This window comes from Adiantum capillus-veneris, chromosome 22 (assembly GCF_014529385.1).
Source record: "Adiantum capillus-veneris isolate H3 chromosome 22, ASM1452938v2, whole genome shotgun sequence".
Taxonomy (NCBI): domain Eukaryota; kingdom Viridiplantae; phylum Streptophyta; class Polypodiopsida; order Polypodiales; family Pteridaceae; genus Adiantum; species Adiantum capillus-veneris.
The window spans coordinates 31439967-31467305 of NC_140952.1; the positions used below are offsets into that span (position 1 = coordinate 31439967).

The 27339-nt window shown below is 41.5% G+C and overlaps 1 protein-coding gene across 1 annotated transcript; it reads left to right on the forward strand.

Annotated features, from left to right (window-relative positions):
* Nucleotides 1-10776: 10776 nt before the first annotated feature.
* Nucleotides 10777-12255, forward strand: LOC147429115 (NDR1/HIN1-like protein 13). Its single transcript, XM_086495231.1, has one exon. The coding sequence runs from the start codon at nt 11221-11223 to the stop codon at nt 11920-11922; it is 702 nt and encodes a 233-aa protein (XP_086351357.1). The 5' UTR covers nt 10777-11220; the 3' UTR covers nt 11923-12255.
* Nucleotides 12256-27339: the final 15084 nt, after the last annotated feature.

Sequence of the window (27339 nt, forward strand, 5' to 3'; positions counted from 1 at the left end):
CTCTTGGGTTCTTTTGGGAAAAAGACATCACTTCTTTCACCGGAAGAGGAGGAAGGTGATGAAGATGGAGAAGAGGGTGACCTCTTTCTCTCCTTTTTCTTCCTTTGATTCCTCTTTTCCCTTTTGAGATTACGATGAGGAGGAGTATGCAGAGATATTTTCCTCTTGGGAAGAGTTGGAGATCTTCATTCTCACCGTCTTTGTGGAGCCACATCTTTCGAGGTGTTTGGCGATTCACTTCTTTCTCTTTCCTTCGATGGGGACTCTACATTTGAAGCATGCCCTCTCCTTTTGAATGGAGGTGCCTTCGTATGTATCCTTCTCTTCTCTCACCGGAGAGAGCCCTGTTTTGGAAGTCCCTACAAGATACCTAACATGTAATCTCTCTTCTTGGGGAGTTTGGAGAATCCCATGGGTGCAAAGTTGTTGGTAAACTTCACCTTGTAGGGAGGGATTACCCAGAGCTTGTTGTTGCCTAGCGACAAGAGAAATCACAAGCATATGGGCATCATTAGTATCTCCTTCATGTGCAAAATCAAAGTTATCAATATTCATTCTACTCTCTTTATTATTGTCAGCCATGCTAAAAGAATTTATGTATATGTTAACTCATTCTTTGGCAACTTCAAAGCCATAGTTGCTACTCCTCTTAGATCTTGAAAATTAGCACTCAAGCATCCACATGGTGTACAACTTAAGGAACTCTCTTCTTAAGCAAGAAAAGAGAAACCAATAGCTTTGATACCAATGTAACAAAATTAAGCTAATAACTTTGAGTGTAGCGGAAATAGATTAGCCATAGTGAGCATTTCATTAAGAAGATTCCTAATGAAGATAGAGAGATGCTAGGTTGGATATAACAACAATTTACACATTCGTAATTAACATGGCATGAACAATAAATTGAAAAAGAGAGAAAAATAGAGAAATTGGCAACAGTTTAGGACTGGATATACTTGGAGCCGATCCCCCCTCCAATAGGCTTTTGTATTATAGGTTCTCCTATGAAGAGAGACTTGGTACAATAAAATCTTTGTGTCCTTAAGACCTCTTTGGTTCCATGATGATGGAAACCTTCATGCACCAATTTTATGCTTTAAAAAAATAATAATCTACTTGCAATAACAAGAACTTGTCCCTGGCGTCAAGTTCAAGACCTCAAACACCATTAAAGGTGGAGAGAGCTAGCAGGGAAACAACACAAAATGGGCGAGTGTGTGTGTGACTTGTGGGGTATATGAGAGAGAGAGAGAGAGAGAGAGAGAGAGAGAGAGAGAGAGAGAGAGAGAGAGAGAATTCAATTTTGCTACTTTACTCTTGCTACAAGGCTATTGTCTCAAGCTTTGGGCCAGCCAATGAATGGCTCTAGTCATGGGTTTCGAAGGCCTATGGACTTATGTGAGATGTCAATGTATAATAAAAGATTTATTTATGCTCATAAATGAATGCAAAGAAAGAGCTGACCTCTTGCAAAGAGGAGAAGTATTGCATTGTTTTGAGCAAATGCGGATCTATAATTTGACTCTAGATGTAGTTATGTATTGGTTTAGTTTTTAAAGTACGAAAATATTGATCAAAGGATATATTCGAAGAGAAAAGGATCAGGAAACTTTAATCTAACATTTATAATGTAGAGACAAGCTCATTTTAAAAGATCGGAACTGCCACAAGGCACCTTGAAAGGGCTTTCCACATGGTGTCTTGAGAAGCCGCTCTACTCTTGGAATCTCTCATGCAGTGTTGGTGCAGTGTATCATTATCTTATGGAAAATTACTTTGAGGTTTCTCATGACAATTGTCAAAGGTCGGATGGTAGGGTTGCTACATGGATGCAACCCCTTCCCTAAATGGGATTGAGAGGGGTATGAGCTGTGATGACCATGAATTGAACAAGATATGAGTCGCCCTCAAGATTTTGGGCGTATTAGCTGATCAATGCCCTCAGGGTATGCACCTTTAAGAAACTCCTTTTGGACCCCTATTGAGATGCAACCATCTCTCTCCTTCTGGTCCCATGCTGAGATAAGTCTAGAAGCACATATCTGTTGAGATGTCGAGCTCTACATCTTGAGCTGGCATCCACTACGGGTCTTGGCCGCTTATGACATTTACTCACTGGCACGTTAGGTGACCGACATGGAGGATCTCTGCCAGTGATTCTACAGCTGGACTACACTTATAGTGCCAGCCTAGTATGCTTCTAGCGAGTTCACACTTAGTGACCGCATGTACATATGTGCTACTTTTCAGTTTTAGCACTTAGTCATTTTGTACTCTCTTTTCTGTGAGAAGAAGAAGAAGCTTTCCATCTCTGTGTGCTTTGTGCTTGTCTTGTGTAGCTCTCTTGCATCCTCATTCTTTACATGGTATCAGAGCCTGGTGCAGCAAGAGAGTCTAAGAGAGCAAAAGCATCACAATCCCTTTGTTCGTAATCCACGACCAATTTTTCGTACAAGTTTCTGAACAGGTCTCCAAAGTGCAGTACACAGAGATTTACTGTACAAGTACAGTGGTTGTATGTACGCTTGATTGTGGACACTCGTTGAGTGTAGAAAGCGTTACAGGTACCACGATAGCAGGTTCAGCAGATTTGTAGGTTTTTGCAGATTGCAGCTATTTTGTCTTAGTGCTTCAAGATGTCTGACGGTTTCAGTCAGATTGTTACTGAGAAGCTTGAGAAAAATAACTACCCTGCATGGAAGTTCAAAATAACTAATTTCCTAAAAGGAAAAGGTTATTGGGACTATGTAGAAGGAGACAATGAAAAGGAACCAGAGATTCCCGAGGCAAATGCTACAGCAGAACAAAGAAAAGCCTTGAGGGACTGGCAACAAGGCCAGAGCAAAGTGATGTATTGGCTTTCTATGAGCATCACATATGGCATGATGGTCTATCTACAGGATGCTGAAACCCCCGCCATTGCATGGAAAAACTTAGGCAGAGTGTTCGAGGTGAACACCAAGGTCAGGAAGCTTCAACTAAAGTCGGAGCTAAATCAGGTTAAGAGGAACAACCTCTCAATCAATGATTATGCCTTGAAGATCAAGAGTATCATTGAGGCTCTTGGATCTATTAAAGTCTCAGTGGAAGACGATGACATTGTCCGTGCATGCTTGGATGGTTTAGGAGATGAGTATGTACATTTCAGGTCTTCCATGAATACAAGAGACAACATCCCCGTGTTCCAAGATTTGATTTCTATGCTTATTCTTGAGGAGAAGAACCTTGACACATCTTCTTCTCATGGCAAAAATAATTCTAAACAGGCCTTCTATTCTAACTCCAACAGAGGTAGAGGTAGAGGTCGTGGTCGAGGCCCAAGGGGTTGCAGGGGCCAATTTCAAGAAGGTCAATCAAATCAAAACAATATAGGTGGCAGGGGAAACCAGTCTCAAGGCAGGGGGAGTCAAAGAGGTCGTGGTGCAGGATCAAGCAGGCAGCAACATACTCCAAATAGCAGAGAATGTTGGACTTGTGGTGAAAGAGGTCACATGTCACGTGACTGTCCAAAGGGAAAAGCAAGTGGAAAGAGAGAACAGGGCAACTATGCATCTACTAGCAGAGATGCAGATGACAGCAAAAGCAAGCGCATGTTTGTTATGCAGCATGTAATGAATACAATGACTGCAGAGAATTCTACCCAGGATGATGTTTGGTATGTGGATTCAGGTGCCTCTAATCACATGACGTCTCGTGGAGAGTGGTTTAGAGATATGCGCAAACCAGATGTGTTAGGCTATGTGCAGATAGGAGATGACACAACTCACCCCACTGCTCATGTAGGGGACATACCTCTAAATACGAAGAGTGGGAAATCAAAGTACTTAGCAGATGTACTTCATGTCCCAAACATTACAAAGAATCTTGTTTCTATTGGACAAATGGTTGAGCAGGGTTTGCAGGTTCGCTTCAATCCAAATGGCTGTTATGTAGAAGATTTCCAGAATGGCTGTAAGCTGATCACAGAGGGCAAATGTGTGGGCAGATTGTTTACGCTGAATGTAGACATGCCTGAGGTAAAAGCTGCATTATTTTCACAGGGCACATGTGTTGTGGCTGACGTTGACATTTGGCACAAACGCATTGGCCATGTCAATGAGCAGAGATTGCGCAGCATGCAATCAAAACAGATTGTAAAAGGTTTGCCCAAATTCAAGGTCGATGGTATGCATAAATTGTGTGCATCATGCCAGTTTGGAAAACAGTCAAAGGGCTCATTTCCACATGAGCGCAATGTATGTAAAAAGACACTTGAGGTGGTGCACACAGATGTTTGGGGTCCAACCGATACTGCAAGTATACATGGTTGCAAGTATTATGTCTCTTTCATTGATGACCATACAAGGAAAGTATGGGTCTACTTCATGCGTAACAAAAGTGAGGCACATTGCAGAAGTTGCACGTGCATTGATGAATGAGAAGAACATGCCTCATCATTTCTGGGCTGAAGCTGTAAATACAGCTGTATACATTATGGACAGGACACCTACAACTACGGTGCATGATGTAACGCCCGAGGAAAATTTTACAGGTACAAAGCCTGATTTGGCACACTTGAAAGTGTTTGGCTACATAGCTTACGTGCATGTACCAGATGAGTTGCGTAGGAAATTGGATCCTAAAGCAGAGAAATGTATTCTTGTGGGATATTCCCTTAAAAAAAAGGGGTACAGGTGCTACAATCCTACTACACGAGAATTACGAGTGAGCAGAGATGTAGTCTTTGATGAGATGAGAAGCTGGTACAGTAATGCACATGGCACTATTGGGGCTAATGTAAAAGATGATGTGGTTGTACAAAATGTGAGGCCACAGTCACAGGTTTTGAGTGGACCACAAGAGTCCTCTTCTCGTGGCTCTGTTGAGAAGCCATGGAATGGTAGACTACGTACGCAGGTCACTCCACCAGCAGGTACAGGGAATGTATCACGAAAAGGAAAGGAAAAGGTTGATGAACCTCCCTTTATGGCTGATGCATCATCAGGGTTTTCACATGTAGACATGGATTCAGATGGTTCTGAACAAAGTCTTGATGAGGAATTTGGAATTCCGGCTGTCAGGACACCTGGTGTAAGGAAAGTACAAGAAGATGCTAGAGGGAAAAGGAGTGACCCAGGACCGCGCAGATCTAACAAAGTCAAAAATCCAGTTCAAAAATTGACTTATGATGGGTATCTAGCTCATCACCAAGCCTACATGGCTAAGGTGATACAGGATGTGGGGCCAACATGTTTTGAGGATGCAGTTGGAAATGTGCATTGGGATGATGCAATGAATGAAGAGATGGCTGCATTGGAAGCAAACGACACATGGGAGTTGGTGCCATTGCCAAGTGGCAAGAAAGCTATTGGCTGTAAATGGGTGTATAAAACCAAGCATAAGACTAATGGTAACATTGAGCGTCACAAGGCAAGGCTGGTCGCAAAGGGTTATGCACAGACGTATGGCATAGACTATGAGGAGACCTTTGCTCCAGTGGCAAAGATGACGACTGTGAGAGTTGTCATAGCAGTGGCTGCATCTAGAGGATGGATTATGCATCAAATGGATGTAAAGAATGCCTTCTTGAATGGTGAGTTGCAAGAGGAAGTGTATATGGATCAGCCACGTGGTTATGTCGATCCAGGTTACCCAGATTATGTATGCAGGCTTCTCAAAGCTTTGTATGGTTTGAAGCAGGGCTCTAGAGCATGGTATGACAGGATTGCCACGTATCTTGTCAGTATTGGTTTTAGGAGAGCTCATGCTGATCATTCACTCTATGTACGTGAGAGTGATGTGGGGACTGTGGTCATTACCATATATGTAGATGACCTTATTATTGTGGGTGACAATGCTATGGAGATTGACCATGCGAAGGGTCTTCTCAAACAGGAGTTTGAAATGAAAGATTTGGGCGAGTTGCGCTACTTTCTTGGCATTGAGGTGATTAGGACTCCAGAGGGTGTATGGCTATCACAGAGACAGTATGCTTTGGACATGTTGTCAAAGTATGGTATGGTTGATTGTAAGCCAATTTCTATTCCCTTTGATGTGAATGCAAAGCTGAGTGCAGAGAAGGGTGATGTTGTTGAGGATGTCAAGATGTACAGGAAGATTGTGGGTAGTCTAATCTACTTGACTATCACGAGGCCAGACTTGAGCTACACAGTAGGCTTGGAGAGTCAGTTCATGCAGCTTCCGAGGAAGCCACATTTGGATGGAGTACGGCGCACACTTCGGTATGTGCAAGGGACTCTTGACTACGCATTGTTCTATGCAGCAGATGCGCCATTAGCATTGTATGGGTATATAGATGCAGATTGGGCAGGTAGCATTGTTGATAGGAGATCTACGAGTGGCTTCATGTTCTCTTTTGGGAGTGCTGCTGTTACTTGGAGCAGCAAAAAGCAGCCTACGATTGCTTTATCGAGCACAGAGGCCGAGTACAGAGGTGCAACAGTTGCGGCGTGTGAGGTAGCTTGGCTACGCACATTACTTGAGGACTTGGGAGTGCAGGTGGACCAGCAGATTGTCATCCATTGTGACAACCTCAACAGCATGTAGTTGGCTAGGAACCCAGTGTTCCATGCCAGGACCAAGCACATAGAGGTCCATTACCACTATGTTCGATAGCGAGTGTTGGCGGGCGACATCGACTTGGTCTACGTCAGCACAGAGGAGCGGATAGCGGATATCTTTACCAAGGCCCTCGAAGCTGAGAAGCTTCGACGTTTCCGGACTATGCTTGGACTCTGCGACATGCAGAGCTCGAGGGGGAGTGTTGAGATGTCGAGCTCTACATCTTGAGCTGGCATCCACTACGGGTCTTGGCCGCTTACGACATTTACTCACTGGCGCGTTATGTGACCGACACGGAGGATCTCTGCCAGCGATTCTACAGCTGGACTACACTTATAGTGCCAGCCTAGTACGCTTCTAGCGAGTTCACACTTAGTGACCGCATGTACATATGTGCTACTTTTCAGTTTTAGCACTTAGTCATTTTGTACTCTCTTTTCTGTGAGAAGAAGAAGAAGCTTTCCATCTCTGTGTGCTTTGTGCTTGTCTTGTGTAGCTCTCTTGCATCCTCATTCTTTACAATATCTATATTCTAACTCTTGTTCCCCTTTTATCTTCCTAGATTCAATGACCAATTTAATATGAGAAAATCATTTGGTAAAGTTAGATATTAGATTTTATGACAATTCTATTATGCTAAGCTATGCTAAGAGCTTGCCCCCATGAGCAAGCATACACATATTATCAATTCTCTTGCTTGACAAATACTTCTTTTCACCCTCATCTTCCTCTTTCCCCGTAGTTCCTTTCACCCCGCTGGGGTGTTTAGGCCCTTGGGAAGGAGGGTTATAGCATGAAATATTGAAGAGCACCATCTTCTCAATTCAAGAAAGGCTCTGCAAGAGCTCAAACATGTATTATACAAAGCTCTCGCTTGAGAGGATTATGCTACAAGTCCTTTTGGAGGGGGGACCAGCTCCAAGCAAATCTTGTCTTCATCGAGTTGTCAATTTGAATTGTGTATTTTCTTTGAATAATGTGTATAATTCTAGTGTTTTTAATGTATAATTGTGTAAAGAAATCAGCTCGGCACAATCTATAATCTCCTTGTTATCTTTCTCTTAAGGAAAAATCTCTCCTTTTATAGTTAAATTCCACCGAATCTAAAGTAAGCATTAGATTCTCCGACACTTTGTTTTTTATGTTGATCGTGTGCGGTGGGTTATTGGGGTGCGATTGGGTTAGAGCTCTACTCTCTCTACCAGGCTTTCTAATGGTGGACATTTTTAAATTTTTGGTGGACCTTGAGTTTCCTTTTCTTTTTTTTTTGGAGTTAGTCTCCTAGCTTTGGATTATATGAGCCACCTTCAACAAGTGTAGTTGTCTTCTACTGTTGAGCGGATTCATGTTTTCACTTGAAAGCTCTGCTATCACATGGAGAAACAACCTGAGTAACAAGAAGTAACCTATCTATCGCGTACAAAGATAGAGTATAAGGGTGCCACAATGGCGGCATGTGAAGTAGCATGGCTGGCATTGCTACTTCATGACTTTTTAGTACAAGCAGAGGTCGGTTGTCATCTATTGTGACAATCTCATTAGCATACAATTGGCTCAAAACCCAGTGTTTCATGCAAGGAAGAAGCATATTGAGGTGCATTACCACTTCATCAAAGAGTGGATCTTGGCAAGTGATATCGACCTTGAGTATGTGATAACAGATAAGCAGGTTGCATATATCTTCACGAAGGCCATTGGAGCATAGAAACTGTGGAGATTTCGAGTGATGCTTGGCATACGAGAGATGTTATTGAGCTTGAGGGGGAGTGTTGAGAGGTTAAGCTCAACATGTACTACTCCTAGATGACTATCAATGACAATCATCACATCATTGGTGCGCTTTGGTGGATACACATATCTCTACCAGTGATACTACATCTTGACTACACCAACTTGGTTTACCTACGAGTGTGATAGCACACTTATCCGTCTAGCTCACTCACTAGTGGTTCATACTAGACCGTTGTATTAGTTTCCCCTTATGTTGTACTTTCCCTTTCTTAATGTTTTGTAGACTTCTTATCTTGACTTAGTAAAGAAGAAGAAGTAGAATGTTTTGCCTCCATCTATATGTGTTTGTGTGCTTGCAAGAGCTCAAACATCTACATCTACAATGAACGAGACCTCCTAGCAGCTTCAATTTAGCATTCTCGATGGTTCTTCCTCTTGATCTCCCTCAATAGTTTTCTTGGTGTTGCCATTTGCTTTTTATCTAGCATCTTCGCCATCAACTATCCCTCCTCTTGTGTGCCTCCTTAGTTTCATGGTTGTAGATGGTACTAGTTGGTGGGCTTTCGTACTCCATGGAGCAGCAAGTTTCCTTTCATGCTGATCCTATTGGGCTTTCTAGTTATCTTGGGATTTTAATCTCCAATCTTGTCGAGACCACTTTTGGTGGGAAGTATCCACCTTTTGGAGACAATTGTCGTACTCTCTCTTCCTTAGATGGCCATGACACCTTTACTTCTCCTTAGTAGAGGTTTTTTCCCTTGGCCTTTCCAATCTATTTTGTTCGCTGGTCTTTGCCATGCTACTAGCTATATATGGTTTGTCAATCTTTGCCATGCTACTAGTTATATATGGTTTGTCAAATGTTGCCTTCAGGCATGCTTTGTAATTCAATCATATACTTGCCTTCACAATCGGCACCATTTGAGTGCTCTGAGGGGTTTATCAACAAGTAATAGGAATTAATCTCTTAAAAAAAAGTGGCGATTGAGACGTGAGCAAGGTGAACAACTTTTCCATGGGTGATTGCCTTTATTGGTCCAACACTAGAAAAATTGAGCTAGGTTGGTTAGTGTGAACAAAGTCTTAAGACGGAGGGGCCACTATGGCATGATATCGAAAGCGAGCGCATTCTTCCATTGCAGAGGAACGAGCCAAGTCGCTTGGTTTTTTTGCCTTCGCTCCAATATGATTAGCCGCCCACGAAAAGATCTGCTCTCAACCTCACTACAAGCACACACTTGCTTTGCAAAATTAGCACTGTATAATAGAGTGGCAAGCGAGAACCAACAATAATACGTTTTCAAACTCAGGATCACACGATAACCATGCGAGCAACACAACAATCGGACTATCGTAGACGCGTGATTGGCTGTTGGAGTGCGTTATTATTGGCGTTAAGATGCGTTGCAGTTGGGGGCCGCTCTAATATTGCCCCCTTACATTAGAAGGCTCACACGAGACTTCATCGTGTTTTGAAAGAAGTCTAGGGAGCGCGCGCACACACGTGCACACATGAGTAGGAGTAGCTACCGTCCTTGGTTCAAACACGAGCTCAATGGTGCTGACATTTGGAGTGCACTGCCCTTGTCACTAAATGACACCTCCCCAGGGAGGTGGGATCAATGGCCCACAGTAGGCGTCGCGAGGCGGGTGCAATCCGGGCCGTCCGATCGACATTTAAACTAGGTGTGAACTAAGCGTGAACTCGGAGATATGTGCACCACACCAAATTTGGTGTGAACTCGGTGTGAACTCGGCGTGAACACAGTGTGAAGTGGGGAGGGCCTGCACACCACACCAAATTTGGTGTGAACTCAGTGCGAACTCGGTGTGAACTAGGTGTAAACCTGTCCGCGACGCCGTGATCTATAAGCTTATCCCACACACATCTTTCAGTGAGCGTGCGTTAGCTTAGTGGTTAGAGTCAATCTCGTGAGGGTCAGGGTAGTGGGTTCAAGTCCCGGATCCGAGAAGGTGAGAATCTTTTGCATTCCGTAAGATATCCAACGGTCATGATCAACTTATGATCGTGAGCCATTGATCCCACCTCCAAATGGAGGTGTCAATTAGTGACTAGGGTGCACTGCGCCAAATAAGTAGAAATAATTCCAATTCAATAAAAAATGAACAAAGGGTATGCAATTCAATAACAAGGATATTGTATGTTAGGGTCTAGAGAGCTAATTTGCACACTTAAAAGATCGCTCGACTGCGAGAGCGCTTTGGGTTGACAGGGGAGCTAATTCAAACAAATTTAGGTGGGTGGCACGTTATTGTAGATGTGAGTTTCTAATTGCTTGTCAATATTGAGCCCCTCCTCTCAACTGCAGAGTTAGCGAGATGAGAGAGTGTGTGGGTGGGCGACACACGCACACAGCTCTCTCTCTCTCTCTCTCACACACACACAAACACGCACACAGTCGTTCACAAACACCCTGTTGTCTCTTAACTCTTTCTGATGACTCTCCACTTTACCTTGTACCCTTGCCCCACACACACTCTCTCTCTCTCTCTCTCTCTCTCCCTCCCCCCCACACACACACGCACGCACACACCCAGGGGCCGACGACATCACACTAGATTAGCTGTCTGTGAGGTTGTATGGTGAACTTTAAGCATTGAGTACGCACACTGGTTTTCGATTCTCATATAATACCTAGGCAGAGATTAGTTTTTGAGAGAGGAGAGAGAGAGGAGAGAGATTTGTCTGTCGGTGGAGAGAAGGTCGCAGCGTGGTGCTCTCTGCGAGCGAAGAGAGAGGTAATCTCAACTCACATTAGGATTAAGCTCCACACATACGCAAGAACTCTCCCTCTCTCTCTCTCTCTCTCTCTCTCTCTCTCTCACACACACACACACACACACAACACACACACAGACACCCACTCTCCGCCACAGACACACTCTCTCCTCCTGCATTCTCCCTCAATGGAGGACCGAGTATACCCATCTTACAACAATGGGGGCGCGGCACAGAACAATGGTAATGGTTACAAGGGCTTCAACTACAGCTATCCTCTACAGCAACCGGAGTCTCCCGTCACGCCGCGGCGAGGCAGACGCAGATGTTGCATCTGCTGCTGCTGGTCGCTCCTTGTCATCATCATTCTGCTCTGCATCGGTGCAGCGCTCGTGTACTTCTTGATGAAACCCAAGGCACCAAAATACACAATAGGGGAGGCCACCGTTACCACATTCAATTTGACGTCGGAGAATCGCTTGACGACCGACATCAAATTTGTGATTAAGGCCAGCAACCCCAACAAGCAGGTGAAGTTCTTCTTCAGCTCTGGGAGTGTAGAGACATCGTACGAGGGTGCCGACATCGGAGAAGGTAGTATCCCTGCGTTTCAACAAGAGCACAAGTCGACCACTTTGGTCTCTGTGCAAGTCCGCGGCCGCAACATAGCCCTTAAAGGAACCCCAGCCTCCGATCTGAAGAAGGGCCTGTCGAAGAAGAGCAACATTACTCTCAAGCTGAAGGCCAAAACCCATGTGAGAGTCAAAATTGGGTCCTTGAAGTCATGGAAGCAGAAGATTAAGCTGACTTGCGACATCTCCATGACCGTCCCATCGAAGGCCGGGAAGGCCCAGATCACAAGCAGTACCTGCAAAATCAAGAACCCCTAGATTTTGGTACTTTCTCTTTGATTTCTTCAGCTTTTCAGGCCTTATGCCAAATCTATTTGTTATTTTTTTGAAGCTCTTCAGCCACATTAGTGGTTTTTATTGTGTTTGATACAAACAGCCTACTAGATGCATAGGGAGCTTTGCAGTGACTCTTATAGAGATTGGTCGTCTGCCGTCGGTATCTTTCAAGAGTTGATTGTAATCCATATCTATTGGATGGATAATCGCGAAATGCAGGACTTCTTGTTGTAGATTTGGCTTTGCTTAGACAAATTGGATGTTATGGTACTCCAATTGTTGGATTTAAAGGAAACTTTACAACTGTTCTTTTAATGAGAGTCATGCCTGAGGATGCTGCATTGCCCGTACTTAGCGCACACATGTAAGATTTGCAGTAATTATGGCTTGCTGTCTGCGAGATTATTGTGGTCCATATGTTGGTTTTTTGGTGGAGGTGTAGTAACAAATGATTGAGAAGTAACTTGCCGTAATGACAATTTTCGGACTTGAAAGAAGAGGTAAATGATCCTGTTACTTTAGGAGACTCTTTCTCTGGTATTTTTGAACTATCGAAACAAAAAGGACATGTCTTTCTACATCTTCTTTGGTCTATAAGGTTTCCTGCCCGAAGATATTAGGTGTAGCTAGCTGCTCATTTTTCTCTCGGTTGCTTGCATGATTGTTGATGTGCCTCTGCTCAGTACAAAATCACATGCAAGCATTCAGATTACTCTTCAGAGTGATTTCCATTATGCATGTCAGGCGATGTCGCGGATATGCCACCCCAGCTGTATGCTGTGGCATGTGCTCCACATTTTGAAATTTGACCTCAAATGATGGATGGCGGAGAATGCGATGCAAAAGTGTCATGGTATATCATTGTGTAAGTCTGTTTCATGTATTTAATACAGAGATTGGTGTGAGTCTTGAGACTTGAATTCTGCATGGGGCTGCTCCTGGTCACACTTGGTATTCAGTACATGACAGCTCAAGTCTGACACGTCGGCAGTGTGAGTCTTCTGATTGTTGACACCTATTTTAGACATGAAATTGGCGCAACACTTGCTCATATATGAGTGTAGTGCATCTTGAAGCTTTTGAAATTTGAAATGTCTCTTCACATTCATCTGTCCATGTGCTTTAACCTGCTAAACCACATTTTGCTTAAAGCTACAGTCGTTTAAGTTCTCTGCATAGATTATTGGGTGTCGTTGCACGATCCTTTCAGCTTGTTCGGAAATGGTTTGGACTGTATGGTTCTTCTCACAACCAAGAAGCTCCTCCCTTTCCATGTTGTATCACGATTGAAAATTGCATTGATTCAATGCAGACAGCAATGGAGCTTCTTCTTCAGCCTTTTGCCGCCCACCCTCATGGAGTTGCCCCTTCCTCAAAATCCATTGTTTGCCCCTCTCGCTTCACCCCCCACCCAGTGCTCGTTTACCCAAAGAGATTTGGTTGAGCCCTCGTAATGTAACCCCAACGTTGATGTGTATAGCAGGTCCGATTGTAAATACTCAGATATGTATAAAGTTCTCCCTACTTAAAACAAAAAAAAATGAAATTAAAATAAAAAAATCTCTTCTTTTGAAGAGAAGGATATTACAGAGGACAAGAAGAAATTGATAAAATTTGTCTCAGCTTATGATTAACTAAAACTGCTGGTAAAAAGGAAAAGGGGTAAAAAATAAATAAATAGCGCATAGACTTTGAGAAAAATAATGTAAAACGTTAGCTCAATTCTTTAAACTTTCTCCCTAAAAAAGGCATTAAAAGATTTGTGTATGGTCGAAAAAATCACTATTGCGAACATTGTTGGAGAGGTTCCTACACCATTGCTTCAAGGGAGTATCCACTCGGCTTTTATATTTTAGGGGTATTTTGGGAAAGTAGAGCCTCTCAATCTTGGAAACATAAAAATCTTTTCAAAATATATCAAATGCATAAGTGAAAAGGAAGTTTGAGAAACGAAAAGCCAGAGGAAGGTCGAGGTGCTCATGGCAGGGGCTCCTCACCCCGTGGCATCTTGGGGCATCACCCCTTCAGGGTTGGAGGGTGCTTGGCTTTACCCTAGAAGCATGGTGCTTACGGTTCGAGGGTCTGTAATGGGGCATTGGTCTCTTCTCCTATTGAATGCGTATGAGGCTCTTGGGTTGTTGCGGGTCGGCGACATGTCTTGTCGGTGGTGGTAGGGCTGGCCATGTTGGTGGCGTCGACTCATGGTGGCTCTTTTGCACATTTTGGTTTTGGTCTGCTATACTCTGCTTCGTTTTGCTTGGTGTACCTACAACTATATTGTGTTGCAGTGGTATTTAGAGATCTTCAGAGGGTGCAGTCGACTTGTGGTGGTAGGGGTAATGGCATGGGGCACCTTGGGTTGTCTCTTCTGGTGATGGAGACCTGGGCCCCGCCCTTCTCAGATGGTATGTTGGTATGATGCTATTACTTTTTTTGTACTCGGGGTTGGCCTCCCCTGTTTTGGCTAGCTGATGGTTTTAGTCTTGAGGTGATGATATGGGTTTGCTGGATGCCATGGCTCGTTATGAGCATGGCTGTTTTTGTGAATTTTTTCTTGTTGCTCCAAGCTCCCCAGACACAACGAGGCTCTAATACCATGTTAAGAGATAGAGAAGAAGATGTGTCGAAATCTCGGGAGCCATCATCAAATGATCTTCGATTGAGGTGCTTCTTCTTTTTGGAGATTGTGCGTCTCAGGTTTGTATGTAGTCCTTTAGATTGAGATTGAGCAAATTTCCATTCTTGTTGTGTTTCGACTCATGTTTTGGAGTTAGAGTGCGTTCACATGCAAAAAGGCTAAGGTTCAAGTTTCTAGAGATCTACATTTTGGTGGTGCAAAAAGTTTTGTTTTGGCAGCAGTGCTCACAAATACTATTTAGTATTGTGCAACAAGTGTATGTACGCAATACTTTGGTTTCAGGAGGTAACTGACTATTTTTAGCAGATTGGTTAGAGACTTGGTGAAGTATTGGAAACATGTCATCCAACAATGACAAACTCAGCCAGCTTGTTAGCGAGAAGCTGGACAAGAATAACTTCCATGCAAAATGACCAATTTTCTTATGGGTAAAGGTTATGGGGAGTACATTGATGGAGAGCGTGAGAGAGCACCAATGTTACCAGAGGAAGGTGCAACTACTATTAAAGATTGGAACCAGGGAGCTCGGAGTGTCATGTATTGGCTTTCTGTGAGTGTGCACGACACTATGATTGGACACATACAAGATGCTCACACCCCTAAGGAGGCTTGGGACACTTTACTATCGTTGGATGTGATCAACACAAAAGCAAGGAAGCTTCAGTAGAAGACTTAGCTGAATACAATGCAAAGAAAAACATGTGTATCAATGACTATTCATTGAAGATAAAGAACATATATGAGTCCCCTGCATCATTTGGTGCTATAGTTGATGATAATGACAAGGTGTGGGTCCATAATACAAACAATTTAAGATTGGTATCCATCCTCGGAAAGACGTTCCCACATTTATAGATTTGGTGTCCTTACCGATTGTGAAAAAAACTAAACTTGAGGAAGACTCCTCTGCGGAGGTCAAGATAATTCTGAACAGGTCCTTTGTAACAACAGAGGAAGAGGAAGAGGAAGAGGACATGGTACATGTCATGGAGGTGGTACCCAGAGATAGGATATGGGTGGTCAAGGAAATTTTTGTGGTATGGAGAGTCTAAGAGGTTGTGGTAATGTGCAATATAACAATACAAATCAACATGGGAATGTTGTATATGTTATGGTTGTGGAAGAGCTCATGTTGAACGTGACTATCGAGACAAAATGCAAAAAAATAATTATGCAACTACTAGCAAGAATGTAGATGATCTTGATAAGCTATTTGTGGTGCAACACATGTTTAATACTATGTCTACAATTGTGACAGAATTTGGTGATAATGTTTGGTATGTGGATCTGGGTGCATCAAATCACACAATTCGCCATGGTGAGTGGTTCAAAGAGATGCATACTTTGGAGAGTACTGACTCTGTAGAGATTGGAGATGATACTGCACATCCTATTATGCATACAAAAAATGTACCATTGTCTATGACAGATGGTAATGTAAAGTACTTGGCTGATGAATTGCATGTATGCAATATCACAAATTTGGTTTCTATTGTGGACAGATGATTGAGCAAGGGTCTTAGGTCAAGTTTAATTTTGACGGTCTCTTTGTTAAAGAGCATAAGAAGAATGGAAACTTGGTTGAGCAAGAAAAGAAAATGAACATAATGTTTATTTTAAATGTAAATGTATCCGAGGTGAATGCTACCATGTTTGCACAAGGTGCATGAGTTATTGCAAATATTGAGATTTGGCACAAACACATTGGTTATGTAAACTTGCAAAGATTGAAGGCAATGCAAACTAAAAAGATGGTTACAGATTTTTGGACTAAAGTTACTGAAACACATAAAATTTGTGAGGCTTTTCACTTTGGGAGGCAAGAAAAATCATAATTTCCTCATGACAAGCATGTAAGTAGAAATGCATTGGATTTAGTACATACATATGTATGAGGTTCTAAAAAGACTGCATCTATGGGTGGATGCAATTTCTATGTGAGCTTTATTGATGACCATACAAAGAAGGTATGGGTCTACATCATGAAGCAAAAAAGTGAGGTGTTTGTGCGATTTGAGAATTTCAAGGTTTTTGGTTGAAAAATAGATTGAGAAACATTTAAATTTTGTGAGGTCAGATGGAGGGGTAGAATACTTCTCCAATGAGTTCAATGATTTTCTAAAAAAACATGTAATTCAGAGGTAGATATACTGTGCAACAAAATGGTGTTGCTGAGTGGAAGAACAGGTATATAGCAAAAGTTGCTAAAGCATTGATGAATGAAACGAACATGCCTAATTGTTATTGGGATGAGGCTATTGGTACAGATGTTTACATTATGAACATGCCCCCTACAACTTTGGTACATGATATAACACTAGAAGACAAGTTTTGTGGTAAAAAAACCACATTTATTAGATTTTAAAGTGTTCATATGTATTGATTAAATGCAGGTGCCGGATGATCCGAGAAGTAAGCTTGATTCAAAAGCAAAAAAAATATGTGCTCATTGAATATTCCCTTGAGCAAAAAGGTTATAAATGTTACAATCCAATTATAGGTAAAGTTAAGGTGAACGAAGATGTTATTTTTGATGGAATGGAAAGTTGGTATACTAATGGCAAGGATGATTTACCGGATGATGTAAGAGAAGATGTGACGACTGAAAATATAGTTGCGGACTCACAAGTTTGGAGTGGGTTGCAAGGATCACCTAGTGTTGATTGTGGTGAGAAGCCATAGAGTGAAATGTTGTGTAATAGAACCAATCTTGCTAGTTCGTCAAATGTATCAAGAAAAGGGAAGGAAAACTTAGATCATGCCCTTAAGCTACCAAATTTGAGTGCTGGCCATGATGATGGTGATAGGGGTGGTTCTAAGAAGAGTTTAGATGAGGATTTTCACATACCCTCTGTGAAGACTGCTGCAGGTTTATGAAAGATGCAAGCAGGGAATAAGGCACTTGGAAGTCATCTCACATGTCTAAGAGAGTAAGAAATCCTGTGTAGAGATTGAGTTATGACAGTTATGTGGCTCGTCATTGTGCATACATGGAAAAGGTTACAGAGGAAGTGGAACATACTTGTTTTGAAGATGCTATCAAAGATAAGAAATGGTGAAAAGCTATGGATGAGAAAATGGCTATCCTTGATGTAAATGGAGCATGGGAGTTGGTGCCATTACCAAAGGGAAAGAATGCAATCGAATGCAAATGGGTGTACAAGATAAAGCACAATTCTAATGGCAATGTGAGCAGGTACAAGGCAATGCTTGTGGTGGCCAAGGGTTATGCATAAATATTATCAAATCGATTTTGAGGAGACATTAAGACATGTAGCCAAGATGGATACCATTTGTGTATTTATTGTTAGTCTGTAGCTTTATGATGGGTGTTGAAACAAATGGATGCAAAGAATGTTTTCTTGAATGGAGACTTTAAGGAAATTGTGTCTATGATGTAGCCACAAGGTTACGTGAATGTAAGGCTATACGACCTTGCATGCAGGTTAAAGAAAGCATTATATGAGCTAAAGCAAGCGCCTAGAGCTTGGTATGAGAGGATTGTGGCATTCTCATGTCTTTGGGTTTTGAGATGTCTGATGTAGACCATTCATTGAATGTGCAAAAGAATGAAGCAGCAATTGTGGTGATTGTGGCTGACTTGGTTATTGGAGGTGATAATGTGGCTGAAATAGAGGGTGTAGAGGGTCAATCTATGTAGAAGTTTGAGATGAAAGACTCAAGACAATATGGTTGTCACAAAGACAATATGCTTTAGACATTTTGAAAAATTATGTTTTGGATAATTGTAAGCCAATTGAAATGCCCTTCAATCAGAATTTGAACTTGGAAAATGATGTAGGTCAATTGCTTGAGAATGCCCTTAAATCATAATTTGAAGTTGGGTAATGATGCAAGTCAAGTGTTTGAGGATTTCACCGTGTACTAGAAGATGGTTGGTAGACTTGAGCTACACCGTTGGATGGGTGGGTCACTTTATGTAGTCTCCTTGGAAACCACACTTGGATGCAATGATCTATTGAGTACATAGGTAGGGTACAAGGGTGCTGTAGTGGAGGCATGTGAAGTAGAGTGGCTAGCATTGGTACTTTAGGACTTTGGAGTACAATCACAAAGGCTGATTGTCAACTACCGTGACAACCTCAACAACATACAATTGGCTTGGAACCTAGTGTTTCATGCAAGGACAAAGCACATTGAGGTGCATTACCACTTCATTAGAGAGACAATCTTAGTAGTAGACATCGATCTTGAGTACGTGACATTGGATGAGCAGGTTGTAGATATCTTTACAAAGGTCCTTGGACGCAATGCTTGGCATATTGGAGCTGGCATTGAGCTTGAGGAGGAGTGTTCAGATGTCAAACTCAACATGTACTACTCCTGGATGAATATCACCAAAAGTCATAATCACTTGCACACGTTGATGGAAACACATATCTTTTCCAATGATACTATAGCTAGACTACATCGACTTGGTCTACCTACGAAAGTGATGGCACACTTATCCATCCAGCTCACTCACTAGCGGCTCACACTAGCCCATTGTACTTTTTTGTTTATGTTGCATATTTTACGCTTTTATGCTTTGTAGACCTCTTATCTTGAGTTAGTGAAAAGAAAGAAGAAGAAGGATTTCCTCCGTACTTGTGTGTGTGTGCGCGCCTCAATTCCTCTAGTGTACTTTGGAAATGTTCCCCCTTCCAAGAGGGTTCTTCATGTGAATGTACTCCTAAATATTTCTCAACCATATCTTGAAATGCATATAGGCCTTCTACTTCTTGAGATTTGATTGAGGTATACTTTGAAGATTCTTGGTTCCTCTTTTGTGTTGAAGATGATGAAACAGGAAACAGAAGGAAGACAGCAACTCAGAGTAGGAAGAAGATGGAGAAGGAGAAGACACAGAGCTTGTGTACGAGATCTCTGTAGTCTCTCTCTTTGTATTAGAATAATAGTGTATATACAAACTCACAGCTACATAGCTTATATGAAACCCTAAGAGATAAGGTGTCCTTTCACACCAGATGTCTAGGGGGAAAAACCCAGTGGGAGAAAAGTGCCCCTGGTGAAGCGCGTATACACACTAACACTACTACATATCTACATTTTGGACTAGACTTAAATGTATCTTTTTTATTACTTGGAAGCATCTTGTAGATGGATCCATCCTAAGCTATGCACTACTCATCTCCTAAGTGGACTACCAAAACTTTACCTAAGTTAGGAGGGTTGACACGTATTTTGATAGATTCTTGTCCATACGAATCCTCATAGACGAGTTCTCTGTCATCCCAAGTTCTTTAAAACAATGACAATATCTTTTTGAACCTTAGCCCTAGGTGCCAATCGAGAGTAGCTGTCAGTAAATAGATGTGCATGTTGTCATTAGTTGAACTAATTTCTTCACCAAAAAATATCTCTTTTGATAACCCTCCTTTAGTGGTTTTCATGAAAACTATCATCCACTTTGGTGTTGTTTTGGAAGGCGTTTATTCCATCTTCAATCGTCCATTAATTTTATCCATTAGGGAAAGTTTGAGGTCCATTCTTTTCTTTTTAATGTTGAGAGAGAGAGAGAGAGAGAGAGAGAGAGAGAGAGAGAGAGAGAGAGAGAGAGAGGCCAATGAGAGAAGGGCTTCTATTACAAAACCTTCTTTTTAAAATTTCTTTTGATCTTCTAAAATGAATCTCCTTTAAGTCACAATTAGAGGTAGCTGTCCATTACGTGATCTTTTTGCCTCAAGAAGGTCTCTTTCATAGACCAAAAAGAGTTTTTGAATCTTCTCATGGGCTTCTTTTCCCTTGTATTCCCTCTTCTTTCCTCATCCCACCACCTTCTTCTCCCTCCTCTTCCTATCACCCGCTCTTCACCTTCATCTTCTGTGTGTCTTTTTCTCCTTAAGCAATGGAGTTCACCAGGTCTACACACACTAGCATATCCATTGATCCCATCACCACTTATGGTGCATTAGACAAGCACAACTAGTGGATCCCAATATCCATAATGCAATAGAGTAGGCAAAGAAAATCCTCATCCAAAAATCCATTCTTGTCATGTTGGAAAGAAAGAGTGAAATATTATAAACTTTTGGGAGGCAAGAAGATGATGAAGGAGGTTTAGTGAAGCATGTTTAGATCTGAAGAGGGTTGCCGTTTGATGTGCCTTAATAGTCTTTTGACGGGCATAGAGTGTGTTTTCTTATTAAGCCTGTCAACTGAAACAATTCAAGTTGCTTCCCTCAATCAAATTTTGACTTTTGTCATACCATGCAGTTTGAAACATACTCTTCATGGTATGTTTACTTTTCATGGTAGGCCAACATAAATACATTTTTACTCCTCGAAGAGTAGATTGTGGAATCCTTCTTTGCCCCGCATAATAGAAGCATGGGATTCATACATGACTTTCTTATTGTATGGGTGAGTAAATGGTTCTTTTTTCTTCCCTAATGCAAAGGCTGTAATTACGTACTTAAAGCCTCAGTCAGTAGCATACTCACCTATCATAAAAGATAGATCATTGTGAGTTGATATTGATACCACATTTACCCTTGGCTGTTGTGAAAGTGCATCCGCCACTTGATTGTGCTTGCCAACAATGTGAGCAATATGAAATTTAAATTGCAAAAGAAAAATTTCCCACCTCATTTTTTTTTGGTTGGAGAGCTTGGTTTGCGTCATGAAGCTCTTGAGGCTTTGTGATCCATTCGTAGGATGAATGGAGTCTCCAAGAGATAGTGTTTCCACGTGTCTAGAGCATATAGAATAACTAGTAGCTCTTTTTTGTATTTTCCCAATACTCACTTATTGGAGTTGAGTCTTTGACTCTCATATGCTATGGCATGCCCTTCTTGAAGCAAAATAGCTCCAAAGCAATCACCACAAGCATCACATTAGACCTCAAATGGTTTTGAGAGATCTAGTTGTGTGAGCACAAGTGAGATAAGATTCTCCTTAAGCTTCTCAAAAGCTTCTTGCACTTTTGCAGTCCATGAATACTTAACGTTCTTTTTTGTTAAGTCATGTAATGGGCCTGCTATTAGAGAGAATTTTTCTATGAAGCATGTATAGTATGCACACATACCTATCACGCTTCATACCTCCTGTAGATTCCTTGGATTAGGTCATCCTTTTATTACCTCTAACTTTGTTGGATCCATACGGGTGCCATCTTTAGAGATAATGTGACCTAAATATTGAAACTCTCGTAGGAAAAATTCACTTTTCTGTTGATTAATGAAAAGCTTATTCTGTCTCACAACTTGAAAGATTACTTGGATGTGTCCCTTGTACTCCTCAAGAGAATTTGAGTGGCCTGAAGATTTTTGTCCATCATGAAATTGAATGCGTATGGAGAATTTGCCAGGACAAAACTTGTAACTTATCAAATAGATCTTCTACCCACGGCATGAGAAATCTCTTATTTTTTATAGTTATCCTATTTAGTGCTCTATAGTCGACACACATATGATATGTGCCATCTTTCTTTTGCACTAAAAGTACTGGTGAACAGAATGGAGAGGAGCTAGGCCTCACCATCCCTTTTTCCACCAATTCTTGCACTTGCCTCATGATCTCCTCTTGTTGAGCTTGTGAAACTCAATAAGGAGGTTTATTATAGACGGTGAGCTTCCTAGTAGAAGCTCTAGTGCATGGTCATCATCCCCTCGTTTTGGAGGTAGATCACTGGGGATATCATCAATGAAAACATCTTGGAATCCATTTAGGAAATTGAACAACTCCGATTTCTCTTGATTCCATTTATTGCTACTTGTGAAAACATTAGAATCATTTACAGATTCTCTAACATCATATACGCAGAAATAGAGCTTTTTATTGACTTATCAAAAGAAAGCGTAATTACCAGGAATATGGTGCTCTCTGGCTCATTGGCATATATATACATACTCTTTTCCCTATGGGTAAAGTAGATTCTCCTTTCAGGGAACTTCATGTTGGTAGCCATGCGGTTGAACCACGGTGCCCCTAGGATAGCATCCTCATGTTGGAGAGGAGAGATGACAAAGTCTTCTTTGTCGACATAGCTTTGGACATGAAGCTTCAACTTCCCAATCAAGGGAGTAACAAAGGCTTGTTGCTCCTTGAAAGCTGTATCAAGAGTTACAATAGCTCCCATCTCGAAAGCTTGAATGCCCAACTTGATGGCCAACTCCATTGATATGAAGTTGTGAGTAGAGCCAGGGTCAAACAAAATGAAGGCATCATGCTCCCTTACCTTTCCCCGAGCATAGGAGAGAGGTGATTCTTTTCAATGAGCATCCTCTTTTGGAGCTTTGATAGTGGAATCTCTAGGAGTCTCTTTATGAGCATTTCTCTTGGGGCAAGAACGATAGCGATGTCCTTGCTCCCCACACTTAAAACATTTGTGGTCCTTGCGAAAAGCTTCAAGATCTTCAAGAGAGAGTTTATTTTTACCTTTGTAAACCATCTTCTCCTTGGACCGATTGTTGTTGTTGTTGTTTTTGGAATTGCCTTGGGAAGAATTTTGGGCATTGGCTTTCCTCTTTGCATCACTTTTGTCTTTGCTTTCCATGGGCTTGACATTCCTTCTAGCCTCTTGTTGAAAATTGATGCGCGAAGCAACCATAGTGTGGTGGATTACTTCGGTGATAGAACCAGGCAATTGTTGCTTTTGCTCGACGAAGTCTATCTTTTGAAAGACAGTAGCCTTGAGATGTAAATCCCAAAACTTGTCCACATATAGTGGATAGACTCATGGGAGAGCAGCTTCAAACTTCGCCATTTGGTAAGAACTTTGTCCTTTGCATCACTTGCAAGGAATTTCTCTATGATGGAAACTCATAAAGTTTTCCATGTCTTTGGGGCTGCACCATTGCCACGAAGGCTAGCCCATCATTGACAAGCAGATTTTTTGAAGTGCATAGCTACATGATGTAGCTTGGAGGACTTCGTGAAGCCCTCATCTCCAAAGGCCGCATCAAATTGCTGGATGAAGGCCAATACTTTGTCGATATTACCAAAGGTGCCATCATAGGTGAGAAAAGAAATAATCTTTCCTCCCTCTTTGAACTTCTTGAGCTTTTGGGACATTTGCCATGCAGGGTAAGATTTGCGATGTCCTCCCCTCTTGTATTCTCCAGGAGAATAGCTATTGCCTTCGTCGGAAGAGGAGGAAGGTGAAGAAGAGGGTGACCTCTTTCTCATCCTTTTCTTTCTTTGTTTCCTCTCTTCCCTTTTGGAGTGACGAGGAGAAAGACTGTGGGTTGACCGTTTCCTCTTGGGAGGAGTTGGCGATCGTCTAGACTGTCGTCTTCTTGGAGCCACATCTTCAGAGAAACTTAGGGATTCATTACTTTCTCATTCTTTGGATTTCTCCTCTCGTATGGGAGAGAGTCTTCTTTTGGGAGTCTCATCAAGAGGCCTCCTAAGCTCTCTATCCTCTTGGAGAGGAAAGGAAATCCCATAAGCACGAAGTTGTTGAGTAACTTCGGCTTGCAAAACGGGATTTCCCATAGATTTTTGCAACCTAGTAAACCTAGTAACAAAATAATTAACAAACATGGGGGCATCATCATTAGCACCTTTATGTGCAATATCAAAGTTGTCAATATTCATTCTACTCTCTTGGTTATTGTTAGCCATGCTAATTAAACATATGTATAAATTACTTTGTGCTTTGGTACCGTCAAAAACCTTAGTCACTACTCTTCTTTACGTTTGAAAATTAGTTCTCAAGCAACCACACCTGTGGTTTAGACACTATTGTTGCAAAGACTAGTGGAGAGGGTTTGACATTGCTCGATTGATTATAGTTCTTGTTGAGCTTGCTAGTAGCTCAATAATGGTTAAGCCAAAGGCAAGCCCCGAGAGACTCCATTAATATGACTATAGTTTCCAACGGTGTACCTCGAACTAAGTCCTTCTCAACCAAGATAATAGATCCCTGTCCCACTTACCCTATTGCAATAAACATGCCTAACTGTTCATGGACAACTTAAGTATCTCTCTGCTTAAGGGGTGCTACCATTTAACAAGCCTTGAAAATCGAGTGAGGGATACAAAGCGAGCGAGACAAATGAGTTGGAGATATCTTGTAGTTGAAATCCTAGACTCTAGTAATACTCGACTATGCTTAACTTTATTTTTATTCCATGTTTGCATACAAACTATGTACGTTCCATTTTCTTTTTTTGTTTATTCCTCAACACCATGTAGGAAATTTACTGAGCATTTTCAGTTCTAGGTTATATTTATCTCCACTCTCTCCTTAAGTTAGTACTTACCACACACTTTTTGAAGAATTGATTAGCTCCAAGAGCGTGTTACTGAAGTGAGAAGAAACCAAAGAGTCCCGTAAAATTTATCATTAGTAAAATGGCCATAGTCATCCAAAGGCCAACCCTTAAACTACCTATATACCTGCACAACAATCGTGACATGCTTGCCATATGTTTAAGGCATAAACATCCATTACTTATTTGTCATTAAAACCATAAACATAAATCTTTTCAACATAAGAAAGATTATAATTACAATCTTCTATAGAGACACACAAATAATCCACTCGCACTTCTCATACATAGATCATGACTAGAGAGAGAGTGTGTCCAAACATGAAAAATGACACTCTAAAATAACTAATGCACAAAAGCAAACTTTTCCAATTCTCATCAAGGAAACAACCAAAAAGAATACTCTTTAACTTGCTTAGTGACTCAACACCTAAAGTTTTCCGACTAAAAGTGAGAGAATCTGGTTTGATTTGACTCATTGCAAAGAGATTTTGACTACAAAAAGTACAAATAAATAACTTGGTTTGTCATTAAACATCATGATATCTCATACACCACCTAGGTTAGGTGGAAATAGAGAAAGAGGGAACACAGGAAAGGGAGGGGGGGAGAGTAGGTTGTTGTGGATATCCAAAATAGGATATATATATGATAGATAAAAAGAAAAACATACTTAAATCACTAGCATATGTTTTCCATACAAGGCCTAAAACATCTAGTTCTATATAGGATGAAGTTGATAGCTAAAATGTGAAACTAGCTTAAGCAGCCCCACTAGCACACGTCTTCCATGCAAGGCTTGGAATAACTCTATATTTGAGAGAGCAGTTTGATGTATAAATGCATGAACATTTGTATCCAATTCAAGAGTCCTTAAAAATACAAAGTATATATGCTTGCATGAAATAAAGGTACTTGCCTTTGCATCTCGTCTCACAAAGTCCTCACATGTACACTGTGGAAATTGACTTATTGTGATAGAATATGAAATCCCACGTGCTTTTGATCCCTCTGACTCCAAGAAGAAAACGTGCACTTTGTTTGGGACTATTATACTCTCTCTAAGAACAATTGCATGCATTTTAGTTGCCAAGCCAATCTTAGCCTTGAAATATTTGGCAAGTTTGCTTCTCCACTTGACCAATCTTCCATCCCTCTTTTGTGGCCGTGTTGCATTTGCAGGAGGTTGAGATCTAAATATTTCTACAACTGCATCTTCTTGAGAGCCATCATCCAAAACAAAGCCTGAATTTTGCAATAAACTTGTCTCTTCTAAAGATAGAAACGTTCTCTTTGAGATGGGCCACACCCCAGGTGCAGGACCTGGTGGAAAATAAAAGATCCATGCACATTCCAAGCATGTTGCACATTGCTATTGCAAAACCAAATGACCTGCTCATGTGTGCCACCTGGGTATTTTCTTCTTCCCTTGAAGCAAGGGGCAGGAACACCATGCAATGTTGTTCCCCCATTTATGTTGATCTCAACCCCACACCTCTCACCTACATCAACAAGAAAAATTTTAAGACCATAGAGGAAAGGTTAGCGACCAAAAATGATAGAATGTTGTACTTCTAACCTATCTCCTTGATTAACCCAAAACAGATCACTTTAGCCTTAGGAGGTGCTCTCCTAATGGCCCAAGTGGACTCTGCAACTTCAAACTCCTTTACTTGCTGTACTTTGAAGCTTGGACATTGTGGAATAGCTCTAGAGGTTGTGATGGTATTAAATTCAGGTTCTATGACTGTCAATCTCATGAATCGGAGTTGAGTGATCCAACTTTCTTTGGGTTGTCTCATATACTCCAAAGCGGCAAGACCTACTGCATCCATTGTAGAAGCAGTCAAATCAATAACCTTCTCCTCAATAACTCGAGTTGTGTGTCCTTCCATTAGCCTTTCAGTTTGTTCTTTCAAGTCCGGACCAGTACCATGATATTTTCCATCCATAAAAGACTTATAGTTTGCACTTTGCTACACTGCTAAGCATAAGTCAACAGCGATAGCCTCATACAATGAGACATACTTCGTTGCTCCATGTGCAGCACGAATAATTGCATGTTTAGATTCACATAGGTTAGTTGATGGTACAAATCCCAAATCCTTGTGCTGCGTAAGAAACTGATCAATCCAATGTGATGCTCGTGCATCCCACCATGCAAGCCATAGTTGCAAGCTTTGTGCAATAATGTGATTGTCAATCCAATAGTTTTGTATAGCTTGCTTACATCGTTCCTTCTCCATCTTAGTAGGTGCACTTCTCCACTGCCTGCACATATACTTGTGCTCTTCTTGAAAGGATGGCTTAATGCACTTCTTAGTGTGATCCACCACATTTGTCTCCCAATGAAACTTGCAAGACCTCTCTTTCTCCTCCACCTTACTATATGTACCACCAAAGTAGACTATGCGCATTGCAATCCAATTTTGCTGAGCCTCATCGAACATGAAACCTCTAAATTGAGGAAGTGAAAAACCATTTTGCACCATATGGTTGTTTAACATTTTCCAAAATTGAACC

Bases quoted from the DNA above. Each gene is read 5' to 3' on its own strand.
- LOC147429115 (XM_086495231.1), top strand. From the start codon at position 11,221: ATGGAGGACCGAGTATACCCATCTTACAACAATGGGGGCGCGGCACAG.